This window comes from Lithobates pipiens, unplaced genomic scaffold, assembly GCF_037356315.1.
Source record: "Lithobates pipiens isolate NorthernLeopardFrog02 unplaced genomic scaffold, aLitPip1_a1.2 Scaffold_3, whole genome shotgun sequence".
Lineage (NCBI taxonomy): Eukaryota > Metazoa > Chordata > Amphibia > Anura > Ranidae > Lithobates > Lithobates pipiens.
Window position 1 is genome coordinate 269,790,387 of NW_027507790.1, and position 14,062 is coordinate 269,804,448.

At 41.2% G+C, this 14,062-nt stretch overlaps 1 protein-coding gene across 6 annotated transcripts in view; it reads left to right on the plus strand.

Moving 5' to 3' along the window:
• Positions 1–14,062, plus strand: part of UNC13B (unc-13 homolog B) — a 626,059-nt gene that overhangs the window by 196,750 nt on the left and 415,247 nt on the right. For 2 of the 6 annotated variants that reach the window (XM_077463165.1, XM_077463167.1), the window contains exon 9: positions 2,427–2,462. The exons of 3 other annotated variants lie outside the window; for them this stretch is intronic. In XM_077463165.1, the coding sequence (XP_077319291.1) occupies positions 2,427–2,462 (36 nt within the window). Of the gene's footprint in view, positions 1–2,426; positions 2,463–10,738; positions 10,820–14,062 lie in introns of those variants that run through there. One more of the 6 variants, XM_077463170.1, reaches the window with a different exon arrangement.

Genomic DNA, 14,062 nt, shown 5'->3' on the forward strand with positions numbered 1-14,062 from the left:
TTTTCAGCGGAGTTCTGATGGACTTTCCAAACTAACGGACTTGGCCACACACAATCACACCAAAGTCCGACGGATTCAACCGTGATGACGTACGACCAGACTAGAATAAGGAAGTTCATAGCCAGTAGCCAATAGCTGTCCTAGCGTCGGTTTTCACCCGTCGGACTAGCATACAGACGAACTGAGTTTTTGATCGGACTCGAGTCCGTTGGAAAGATTTGAAACATGTTCTAAATCTAAAGTCCATCTGATTTTTCGACAGCAAAGGTCCGATGAAGCCCACACACGATTGAATTGTCCGACAGATTCGTTCCGTCTGACCTTTGCTGTCGAAAACTCCAGCCGTGTGTACACACCATTACTTTGCAACACCTATATTGCCGATAGATTCTCTTATAGTGAATCAGCCTCATTGTGTCAGTTTACGAAGACATATATAATCGTTTATTTTTCTTTTAGTGGTGGGTCACCAAAAAACAAAATCATCTTTGCAGTCTCTCTTCATTTTTCAGCTTTTTCTTGATGTTGTTGTTGTTTTGTTTGAGTGTTTTGTACCAGTCTGTTGAGATTTTTGAGTGCCAAGTTCTGTGTTCATCTTTTATAAATTGGAGGGAGGAAAAAAAAAGACAAAATTTACAACAAAATTGGTGATTGTGAACCAACAATCTTTGTTTGCCCTCTTTTTTTTTTTAAATAGGGACCAAAGTATTTTAAGCATGGTATGCCGCATTCACAGCTAATATGCAGGTTATACTAAAATGTAAAAAAGCAACTAAATACAATTGGTGGAAAAACTAATGCGAAACAAATAACGTTACCAACCTTTATAATTCCACAAGTTAACTCAATTATGTGAATCAAAAAATTAATAAAGCCTAACAAAACTTTTTTTTGTTTTGTTATGGATAGAGTGGAGAAGGATTAGAACACCAGCCAGTTTTTATATTGCGGTCTGTGCACCCATTAGGGAGATTCCCCCTCTCTATTTGTCCTGTTTACCATTACCATTCAAAGTGAAAGTACAAGAAAATCCCACATTTTGGGTTGTCCCCGGAAAAGTAATAGAAGGGAAATCCTCCAATGGGAACACTAGTTCTGGTGATCTGGGGGTCCCCAAGGAATTTCCTTAATTTGCAGGTATTTCCTCTTACTTCCTGTTTGGCTATGGGACAGAAAGTAAAGGGAAATCTCCATAATGGGACACAGATGGCGAAAACAAAATCAGACAGGGGTTTTAACCCTCCCTTTCTCTATCCAAAATGGGGGATAAAAAACGTTTTGCCTATAGCTCTACTTTAAACCCCTGCCCTTTGAAGACGTCCCTTGTAATGAAACGTGTCGGGTGGAGCCTAGCACTGACGTCATCATGCCTTCTTGGCTGAGTGGTGCATGTTCATCCGTGACCCCATTTTAATCTTCCGCCAACAAAAAAGACTCCCTATCTGCTTACTAGATAGTTAGACCACAAGGACACTAAGGGATGCAAACGGGGACCTTTCTGCAAAGTTCACAGCCCTGGTCATTCAAACCGTGTCATACATGAGAGGGAAGAACACAGGAAGGGCATAGTGCATTAAAAACTGAATTTATTTTAAAAAGAGAGGTACTTACAAATGGTGTGATAGAGACAAGCCTGTAAACGTGCACCTCTCATCCTTCCAACGTGTTTCGTTGTTTTGTTTCATTTTACATTGGTTTTTGCACTGATTGTGTTCAGTTAGTCTTAAAGGGTTAGAGCGATATTTAAAGTTATTCATGTTATTAAAGTTAATGTCTAGACAATTTTAATGTTTAAATTATTTTTGGATAGAGTAGAGAAGGATTGGGAGCCCCTGTTGGGTTTTTTCTGCTATTCGAGAAATTTCCTCCCACTTTCCCCGTGGGAATGTTTTTGTTTTTTCAAGTGGTAAGTGAATGAAAATCTGCAACAGGGAGACAGAGTAATAAAAATCTGATGGGGGTTCTAGCTTCCCTTACTCTATCCCCCAAAAAATGTCTGGACTTGGGGGCCCATTTACACTGTCGCATTATTCCAACAAATGCTACATGCATTGTGATGCGGTGCTATTCATTCGGATTGGAACTCCCAATAACCTTACCAACGGACTTTAATGCAACACGTGTAAATGTGTGATACTGCACCAGTATGGTGGGAATGGACCCTCGAACTTTTATGACACACCCAGCTTTATGAGATGTAGCATGTTATATATACTGTGTTCTTGATGCATCGTGTTTTGTTTCATGTCTAATCTATTTGGTTTGATTCTGCATGCCCATTTTTCAGTCCTTTCGTTCTCATGGGTTCATCTTTGTTATCCCATCAGTCATTGCTGATTTCTTCACCGCCGCCGATACAATACTCTTGTTGCCTCATTGATGCTGAACTTTCTTTTTCCCCTCCTGTTCCTTGCCGCCATTCCCAGGCAGCTGGAGTTATTTCGGATGGGGAGAAAGCCAGAGTATGTAACACTTTTATTTCCGCTCATGCCGAAGCATGCCTTGTGACGCCATGCCGTGTGGATATTCATGCATACAGCCTTATTGTTTCACCCGGAAATATGGTTCTGACAACTGCCCATCATAATATCACCAAAGCTCACCCATTGATTCCCAATCTCAATGTTGTATTTCTTTAACCAATGTAGATTCTTCAGACCAGCCATTCCTAAACCTATTGCCTTGTTTTGTATGTTTTTTAGGTTCATTAGTTAATTTTTATAACATTTTTACTTGGGCCAACAATGCCTTCATTATCCAGTTATGCATAAGCTACAAACTGGCCTACAGGTAGTGATGTGGCTCTTATAGAGTTTGTATGATGCTACAACCCATAAAAATCACTGGACATCTAAACAAGCCACACGTGTGACTAAAGCTTCTTAGGCTGTCAAAGGAACATCCAAACAGTTGGCATTACCGTATAATGGCTCTTAGATCTTCTTTATTATGTTCCAACAGGAATTTAAAGTGGAAGTAAACTCCCCTATTGTTTTCAGCCAAGGAAGCTGCCATTTTTGCCTCTGTTTAATCTTCAACTGCTATGGTGCTGCACATGTGATTCCTTCTGACACCAGCCATTGGATGGTTTGATAGTTTGCCTGAGAGCACAGCCAATGTGCAGTTAGCATTCCCGGCATGCCTTTTTTTTTTAACTGTTTAAATCCATGGGTTTACTTCCACTTTAGTAATCCCACGTCATGACTAAAGGCCACCCTGGCTGAAACGCGTCAACACTTCTGCGTGGGATTATGTAACTTCTGTTAGAATACAATAAAGAAGGTCTAAGAGCCATTACACAGTGATGCCGACTTTGTGTTTGGATGTTCCTTTGACTGCAGGTAGTGTTGGGCTGTCTTCTCAGAAAGCCCAGCATCCTCTTCCAGTTGTCATTTACGCACCCGTCAATAAATGTTTGATCAAGATTTGTAATGAATAAGAAAACTATAAAACCATTTAAAACATAAAATTTGAGGTTTGTAAAAATGTATCTATTTGTCATAGTCCTGTTAAAGACCAAAGCCACATTTCCATAATATCTCACCATGAGGTTTAATCAAAGCAGTTGGTTTTAATTGTTTAATCACCTGTGGGTTTATGTTTAATCTAGGTTTGCTAAAATTTTTGTGCGTATACAAGTAGAACAGAATAGGAAGTATCTACACAAAAAGCTAAATATTTGATATAGACATTTGCCCTTTGCGAAACACTAAAGTTGAATATTAACAGCTCTGTACATCTCAGCTGTTCTAATATTTAAAAAAAATGCTACCATTGGCTTAGACTCCCAACCATAGAGATCATAAAAGTGACATTATGTGTAAACTCTGTGACGTAATAAGGTAAAGCCTAGCCCACAGAGTTGTGGAAGTCAACTTTATCATGGAACTTTAAAGTGTATGAGGTAACCTACAAGGAGGTTAAAATAGCTGCCACCAAATCTCCTGTGGTTTTCGATGTCTTTTCGCCCTGGCCACCCCTACCTCTCTAAATAGGCCCAGTCAAGGGGTGAAACATTGCAGAGGGGCATGGCTTAGTTCAGGAACTATGTTGGAAGCTAACTGATTTAATAAAATTTCATGATGAGACTTTATGGATGTGTGGCTTTGTTGTTCATTTTGGTCATATATGCTGAGTGGAATGAGCTCTTAAAACCAGCAATCAGTTGGAAGGAGGACTGGAAGAACACACCTGTGACTTGGGGCGGTGCAGTCTTTGTGTCCACATGTTAAACTTGTGTTACAGTTGATGCCAGGGCCTCAATGCTTTTATCTGTTTCTACTTAAAGTGGCTGTAAACCCTTACAACCAACTTTGACCTACAGGTAAGCCTAGATTAAGGCTTACCTGTAGGTCCAAGAAATATCTCCTAAACCTACACGGTTTAGGAGATATTTGCCGAAAGACAGGCACCGCTGTCTACGGCGCATAGGCGCACTGAGCGCGCCGCGGTCAACGGCGATATGCCGCAAGTGGCGGCTCCCGTGCGCATGAGCGGGAGTGATGTCATCGCGGCTTCGCCGAATGACAGCGGCGGAGCAGCGAGACCCGCCGAGAAGATGGATGCGCCGGACTACAGGGGACAGCGGTGACTTTGCTGGCTACTGTGTCAGGTAAGTGACACATAATGGGCTACTATGCGATGCATAATAGTCCATTATGCTTTACCTTTGCAGGGAATGAAAGAGGAAGTAAACTCATCAGGGTTTACTTCCTCTTTAAAGTAATGTAAGAGAGAGATACAGGTTACATCATAGGCTTAGCAAAAATAAAGCCACGGCGTCACATTTTGAATTAAGAATATGTTGACCTAAAGAACTGCTATTGACTTTGGGTTGCAGGTTCCATTGTCCATAGATAAGAATAAGAGCAGGCGGACTCTCCGTAATAAAAATTTAAGTTTTACCACCTCCTTATTTGGATGAAATCCACCCGTCTTTAATTCATGTTCAAGAAACCAACCATTGAATGTAAAATTCTGCATCTAGAGATGCTGGATGCCACATCTTTTTTTCTGACTTTAGTTTAGCGTCGTTTGGTAGCCCCTCGGTTATAGTACAACATAATTTAAATTAAAAGTAGGTCAATCATGGAAGACTGTATATTTTTGTAATAAGTTTCTGCTCATCAATCAATTTTTTTTCAGTTTTATTTTTCAATTTGAGAAAAAAAATAAAAAATCAATGATCCAATCCACAGGGGTTGAATGAGTTTGAAAGTTAGTTTAAATTCACCTATTATTTTAGAACCTATTCCATATAGAACCATAGAACCTACTATGAAGCAAAGTGGGGATTTTTGCTTGGCGCACAAATTGCTACAATTTTTTTTCCCCTCTTTCTGCCCCTTAGTAACGTCTACCTAAAAAAACAGGCCATTGGTAGACTGTCTATAAAGGGACAGCTCCTGCCTTGATTACCAGGGCTAAGAGGGACCCTAAATAGCTTAAAAATGGCAAACCATGCACCAGGTTTTGCTATCCTGTGGTCATTGGTCAGTCTCCAGACTCGCTGGAAAGGGTCTCCCTTTGAGCAGGCCAAATTCTTTGATCTTTTATTTGTTGGTTAAAGCTGAGGAGGTGCATGGAAAAAGTTTTAGGGATTTATTATTTTTAGTATAAATAAAAAGAACTTCTCTTAAGAAAATAACTTTTTTTAGCGGAGATCTCCAACATTTCTAAACAGTTTACTGTCCTTTGGGCTTTTGAAGGGGGACTGTGGCCAGTGGGAATAAAAAATGCCTTGGGGTCACTTAGGAATAGTGCCCAGTCATTGGTGTCTGTGGGAGTAATGGTGCCCATAGATTGGTGTCTGTGGCAGCAATGTTGCCCCATCATTGGTGTCTGTGGCAGCAATGTTGCCCCATCATTGGTGTCTGTGGCAGCAATGTTGCCCCATCATTGGTGTCTGTGGCAGCAATGTTGCCCCATCATTGGTGTCTGTGGCAGCAATGTTCTCCCATCATTGGTGTCTGTGGCAGCAATGTTGCCCCATCATTGGTGTCTGTGGCAGCAATGTTGCCCCATCATTGGTGTCTGTGGCAGCAATGTTGCCCCATCATTGGTGTCTGTGGCAGCAATGTTGCCCCATCATTGGTGTCTGTGGCAGCAATGTTGCCCCATCATTGGTGTCTGTGGCAGCAATGTTGCCCCATCATTGGTGTCTGTGGCAGCAATGTTGCCCCATCATTGGTGTCTGTGGCAGCAATATTGCCCCATCATTGGTGTCTGTGGCAGCAGTGTTGCCCCATCATTGGTGTCTGTGGCAGCAATGTTGGCCCATTATTGGTGTCTGAGCAATGGCGCTCCATTGTTGGTGTCTTTGAGAGCAATAACGCCCCATCGTTGGTGTCTGTGAGAGCAATAACGCCCCATCGTTGGTGTCTGTGAGAGCAATGGCGCCCCATCATTGGTGTCTGTGAGAGCAATGGCGCCCCATCATTGGTGTCAGGGGTTGGAATGGTGTCCCAAGGGCCAGATTAAGGCTAGCAAAGGGCCACATTGTAAAATACTTATTTCTAATTGTGTCAACTTACGCCGCCCACCCTCCGCCCCATCCTTGTTGGACTTTAAATCTGCTTGACGTTATTAAAATACAATGGGCTTAGGAACACATTGAGATTGGAGGAAACCATTAAAAGTAGGTGGACAGGGGCAGAACCAAGAACTTTATCGGAGAGATCCCACCGATTCAAGAAGCCAACTGATAAGTCTGCCAGACTCCTATAAGATTTTTTTGTTTTTAGGAACTTTTGGAACTCGCTAAACCCCTAAATGCCAAGTGGACCTAATGTGCTATTTAGATTTGGCTGGACTGAAGTTTCTAGATTTTTTAATATTTTTTTTAATTCATTTCTGTTCACATGTCTTTTGTGCTGCCGTATAATAAACTCAGTCGATTCCTTGTAGTTAAATGATGATCCCTGTAGAGAAGGAATAGCTGTGAACCTTCAGGAAGGCTCCATGTCTCAATCAGTGACATTGTGTCATTTCTGTGAGATGAGAAGATGATGACCTATTGATCCGGTGGACAAGTATAATGTCATCAAAAAGATTGGATTAGAAAATGACGGAGTGAAAATTCCTGGAATAGATGTCAATCTCTGGATAGTTATTGGCCTCACTTGTATAGCTCCCCACTCTGCTGTCTGTAGACACACACACACACACACACACACACACACACACCTTCATTACCAAAAGAGCTCATAGAAAACATCTTGGATCATATTTTTTTGTAGCTTGTTATTTTTTTATTTTTTATTTTTTTTTGCCATTATTTACCAAAGAAATTAGAAGGCTCTAATTGGCTGGTAGGAAATACAAGTATTTCATGCCCCTTTCGATCCCTGCAATCATTAGGTTTAATTGCTTGTTCGCCAGTCATAGCTCTGGCTCGGTCTAGCTGAAATGAATAATTCAGCATTTGGTGGATAGTGTCAACCCATTCACAATGTAGAACAAAGGCAACTTGGAAATCCAAGCTCCTTTTGTTATGGCCTCCTAGAAAGTGGTGGAAAGTCAAATTTCCACAGAAAAACATTTCTATATTGGAACAGCTTATAAAAAGCTTGGAGGGTTTTTCCAGCTATCGGTTTTGCCCAATAACAAAATATACATTTTTGGTCTCATTGGCTGTAAGTCATTACCAAGGCAGTACACGTGATGACAAGGACCAGTCCCATACCACTACGGCCATTTATATATTTTAATTATGGCAGCCCATAGGTGGGTTCTCTGAGTCAACAACAAATAAAGTGCTTTTAATTATGAATTTCTATCATTATAAATGTATAGATGCATTTGTATGAATACTGTAGTTGCCCAGTATTATTTTTTTTTTTTTTTATCTTCTATACAGTAAGGGGGTTATAACCCATCAGGTTTTTTGCAATCTGTGTCCCATTGGGGGGAGATTTACCTCACTTCCTGTCCCATAGTCAAAACAGGAATTAAGAGGTAATCCCTGCAAATTATGGGAATCTTTTGGGGACCCCCAGCTCACCAAATCTAGTGTCACCATTGAAAGACTTCCCCCTGTATTACTGTACTGGGGACAACCCAAAATTTGAGCTTTACTTTAACTTTCAATGATAATGGTAAACAGGACAGATGGGCTAAGGGCTCATGCATTCAATTTTCAGCTGCTGTTAGGGGTGGCTGGTGTGTTTTTCTTTAACTGCCTCTAAATCTCCCAAATGGGGACACAGCCGCAATAAAAACTGGATAAAAGGTCGAACTCTTCCCCACCAAAAATTGTAAAGAATGCTCCGCCACCTCTTATCGGCTTACAAGGATCCACCAGGTACCAGGCACTTAAACAGATATGATGGAGCTCTTTCATTTGTATAATAGAACAAAATGGAACAAATAATAGAGGTTTATTCCTGGGCATTACATACACTTTAACCTGATGCCTAAAGTGAATCCTTTAAACTTGATCTCCCGTCTCCCAATGATTAATCCCTAAAAGTGAAATTTAACACCCCAAATGAAGGCCAAGCACCAGTTAACACTACCTTCTCGCTTCATGCTGCATCAAAAAAAGTTGAGGTCCCAACGCCAGACCAGGAATGCAGTGATGGTGGTGTTTACTTTCAGGCCTACTACATAATTGAGTACAGGTCAGTTCACGAAAGCGAAGAAGTTGCAACTTTCCATACAATGGCTTTTCATCCCAGCTTCAGTTAATGTGGACATTGCATCTTATCTCTGATTTCCTATTATGTTGATTTTGTATCTTTTGGAAGTTGGAAGTGCAGCAAGAAATGGAATCAAACCGCAGTGCAGCCTTTTTTTTTTCTACTTTTGGTTGCATGCTGTGTTTTTATAATCAGATGTCTTCACCATCTCCACCTGTACCATTTCCGTCTCGCAGGAACAATAAACTGTATGCACGAATATCACGCCGTTGTTCGGACAAACAAGCATGCCGCATTCCCATGGTGCCCCAGAGTAGTAATCGTGCTAAATCTATTAATAGTGCTGTGTTTCTTTTTTTTGGGATTTATGTCTATTTTTTTTTGTATATCACACTTGCACCTTATTATTTGACCTCTGGACTTGACGCATCTAGAAGTATATTTTAATGACCGCTCCACCCAAAAGCAAATTGCACTCCCTTACTCCTACGCTAAGACTGGACAGTAGAAGGAGCAGACTTCTGTGGCCATCTGTCATTTTGCTCTCTCCTCCTATCAGTATGTTTCTTGCACTGCAAAACACCTTGTTGGCTCCTTGAGTTGCTTTTTCTTGCCCATCTTCAATCACTGCAAGAGATTGCAAGAGGTTCATACCAAGACAGAATCCATTGCTTGCACTTATTGCCCCAAACAATGCCTTTTAACATTGTCTTAATGCAGTGTTTCTCAACCGTTTATGACACTCTTTAAAACTATGCAAAATCCTCAGACACCCCACTCTAAAGTGTAAAAAAAAACTTAAATGTTACTTATCAGTGGGTATCCAGAGCCTGATACAATGCACACAACCACCTTGATGAAATTGGGGTCACATCAGAAACTCCATCATATTAGGCTTCATGCACACTGCTGGTCCTAAACTCTCCTTTTAGGAGCTTTTGGCGTATGTGTCCATGCATACAACAGAGTTTGGAGGCAGTTAAATGCTCTTCTCCTGAATGCAGAAGAGTTGCGTTCAGGAGAGGAACGTTTTGGCAAAAAAGTCCAAAAGCAGTGTAAATGCGCCTAAGTGCTAGCTGCGTTTTTGCTCTTGGGCATTTTGTTCATTTCATTGGCAAGTACTTTGGCCAATGAAATGAATAAATGTCTAAGCGGTAAACGTAGTGCCACATTTACATGCATTTTTGCATCAATTTGGGTTTTTCTGCTGCCAGGAGAGTTGATGTCTAGGAGCGTTATAGTGTGCAATGTAGCCTTAGCCCTTGTACACACGGTCGGACATTCCGACAACCAAATCCTCAGATTTTGTCCGACGGATCTTGTCCGAAACTGTTGCATACACACGGTCGGACAAAGTTGTCAGAAAATCCGATCTTTCAGAACGTGATGACGTAATTTCGTTATGATGGGACTACGTTCAGGCTAGTAGCCAATAGCTTTGATGTAGGAATTTGATCTGAGCATGCGTGGCACTTTGTCAGATCGGAATTCTCTACACATGATCGGAGTATGTCCGATCGGAGCAGTTTGTCGGAAAATATTTCCGGCAAGTTGGAAAATTTGGTCCGATGGATATTCCGACGGAAACAGTCCGATGCATACCACACACAGTCCGAATTTTCGACAAAACCATCCGATCGGACACATTCCGACTGAATCTCCGACCGTGTGTACAAGGGCTTAGAGTCACCCCTTCATGTCAGAAGCCCCCTATATATTGGACACCCCTGACTCTTGGAAAACTGTGTCCCATGCTCACGGCAACCCAGATGGCACCCCAGGGAGTATTGGCACCGTGGTTGAGAAACACTGTCTTAATGAATCCAAAGCGTCATTAATTTGTATATTTTGTATTTTCCTGGAGTTTAGTTTTAAGTCTACAGAGTCACCATCACTTTCCAAAATGTGTTTTGGGCAGAGCTTGTCTTAAAATATAATAGGCTTTTTATAAATGTTGAATGTGTTTTTAGCAGGTTTTTCTTTTTTAATTAACCTTGTTCTTTTTAAACATACTGGGAATACGCATAAGGTGGTAACAATTGTGACTATTCGTTGATGGTCCCCGTTGTAATTGTGCACTTCTTCAAAAGGTTGTATCAATGCCTCGTACAAGGCAAAAGAGATTATAAGCAGGACCCAATTGGAAGATTATTTATTGAACTCTGAAGACCTTTAGACTGGTGATAAACAATTAAGAATTTCTTGTAGACCTTGTGAAGAAGTTCTGGTTAATGAAGGACAATCACATCTCTTGTGATGCATCAATACCACTAGCCCTTAAAAACATTGGCATGTTGGGGGTATATGATTTTCCAGTCTAGTGTCCAAATTAAAAACTTTGGAAGGCCCAAAGTAGTATTAAACTCTCTAGTCACCCTGCAAAGCTATGGGAGCCGTTTTGTGCCTGGAAATGGTTGTCCCCTCTAGCATCCAATCAAAATGTATTCCTCAACTATCTACAGTAGACAGAAATTGATTCGTTTTTGTGAGGGGTCTGCATTTTCCACAATATATCCTTGTTTTGCCCATTGAAAAAACTAATGGTGGAATATTGACAAACGCCTTAAATTATTCAGCCTTCTCCAGCACCCTACAGTCTGAACTGCTACCAAAAGCTGTTTATTGCTCAGCTGCGTTAGGCCTCCTCCATTGGCTGAAAGATAACCACTGTCACCATTGAGTTGCCTGTTCTCTGCCATTGGGTAGGAATGTTTGGCTGACATTTACCCTTTAGCAGCAGAGGTAGCCTAGGGAAGTTCACAGGTAAGTATGCAACAAATTGTGTTAGCTGCAAGGGTGCCAATGTAGGTTAGATTTTCTATCATGTAACAAGTCCATTTTAAAGCTAGATGAAGTCAAGCTCTTGGTTCAAAATTGCTAATTTACACCTACAGCAACAAGTCCAAAACCATCCGTAGAGATCTGATTGTCCATGTTGATTGGATAGATTGATAGTTATGGTGGTGATGGATAAATCTCTTTTCTTCCTTTGCATGGTAATTATAGTCACACGTTCAGGTAATTTAACATGTTAAAGCAAAGAAGTCAAGCATGAAAAATGGAGATACAATGTGAACCCTTTATGCCTGGGGTTTTTTTTTTGCCTCCCTAACAAAGATAACACATTTAAAAGACATCCCACACTTGTATTGTAGTTGATTTTTATATCTGATGGGGGGCTCGGTTGGTGAGATTTACCTTCTAGCAGTGTGTGTTTCTCCTCCTCCCTACACATCTGTAGGGATTGTTCCGCACCCAAAGCCCAGTTGAAATCCTTTGGGATGGCTTGACACCATCAGGCAATGAGCCACCGCTAAAACCATGTGCAGACAGTTTCTGTAGGAGTAGTCCATACAGCAAGCTTTTAGAAATCATTTGCAAATTTTACCACGGTTACGTGATAGTTTACGTTTTTGGGGTAGTATTTGAGATGTACACAGATAACAAATGTAATAATATAAGTAAATATAACAAGAATACTTAACTAAAGATGCTGTTTTTCTGTGGAGTACCGTACTTTCATACGGTGTCGCAGAGATTATCACATACGCATGACCGATGGCAAGCTCTGATGCAAGTTTAGGCTGTAGTATATAGGACTTGTGTGTAAAAAAAAAAAAAAATACAAAAAAAAATGGCCAACCCCCGGCTGACTACCCTTGGTGCAACATGACCTTTTAAGGACCTTATCAGTTTGTAATGACATTCTTTTAGCATGAAGTCATCTAAGGTAACTAGACTTTGGAGGCTTTGTTAGATACATATTTCGGCCTTCAGGCCTTAAGGTTTCGGCCTTCAGGCCTTAATCATGGCTCACCATGATTAAGGCCTGATGGACGAAACATGTTGACTTTCTTTTTGACTGTGGCTCACATGCAATAATTAAATTATGTTTTAGCCGACTTCCATGGCATCAGCCTTTCTCCTTTTTTGCATGAGGTATGAGAAACTACATCAATGTGGGTGTCCATGTAGAGTCCCATATAGTATAACATATGCAGCTATATTTCTAGAAAAGGCTATATCAAAAAATGGGCCTTATTTCAGGGCAACATTATGAGCCCAACAAAAGGGTTAATCTGGGCTACACCCACCCATTCTCCTCGACTGGGCAAGTGAAAACCATAGTAATAACAGCATTAATTCGATATAATAGAGCAACTGCTAGCAGCTTTTAAGTGACATCCAGCACTCTCATTAGGGCTATCTTCACCTGGAGCTGGATGGTACTTGAATAACTTCAAAAAAGCTGCCCAAAGCTCGGCCAAAGGTTTGCAAATGCTTTGTAGAATCTTGCTGTACAAACTGCTCTTATACAAGCTGAATGTCTTTTGTAAAAGGTCTAAGGGCTTATTCTCGGAGGGTGGTTGGCAGGCGGCTGGGAGATCTGTCTGCCTCCTCTGCCGCTGTTTTAACCCTAAAAAGGCTGAAACACAACTCCGCAGCTGCATGCATTACATGTGATTGTGGCAGGGCCTGTAATGGGTGGCAGTCGGCGGTGGCAGTGGTCCTGCCGAATGTCACAGGGTTTATTTTTGCCGTGGCCGCAACTTTCGAGAGGCTTTATGTCTTTGTGTAAGTGTGCGGTCGGGAGTGGGTAAAACCGTAACCCAACTACCTGCTTTTACTGCTCTCTAAATGCATGTCTGAATGAGCCCTTAGTGCAAAGTTCAGTACAAGGCAGAGTCAACCTTGCACTGATCTGTCCTACCTAAAGGGAATTTTGATTGGTTGATTTCAGTTGCTGCTCTTTAAATCGGCACTTTGCTCCTTGCACCTATTAAATGTGTGGCATTTGAGTAGAGCTTGAACCTCTGTAGTGATATCTCATCACCAAAATCCCAGAAGGATATAGAAATCTGTACAATCTAACCCAGCACAAGCGCAAATATTAGATAGCATTTTGATTTTTTTTTTAAGCTACAGCTGTTATTGGGAGCAAAACCTGTCAGTATCCTACATTATAAAATGTTCATTTTTTTTTACATTTCTATGGCTAGTAGAGTTGGAATTTTTGTGGGAGTGTCCTAAGTGCGTAGAGATGGATAGGTCTGCCATCTCCTAAATGGTGGCTTTCCAGTTTGATGCTTGCACTAGTTCCCATTCTAATGTGCACACAGATCATTTCATTTTAGATGGCATTTTTTTTTGGTGCAGATGACTTGGTGCATTGCAAATGGGCGTTAGAGCTTTCAACTCAGGAATTTTTGATGTGATAGTACAGTGATGGTGAACCTTGGCACCCCAGATGTTTTGGGACTACATTTCCCATGATGCTCATCTACACTGCAGAGTGCGTGAGCATCGTGGGAAATGTAGTTCCAAAATATCTGGGGTGCCAAGGTTCGCCATCACTGTGATAGTATATTCATGACGGCACTGCAATAGTGTACAATTTGTCTGAGCTTGAGTTTCTTGATACT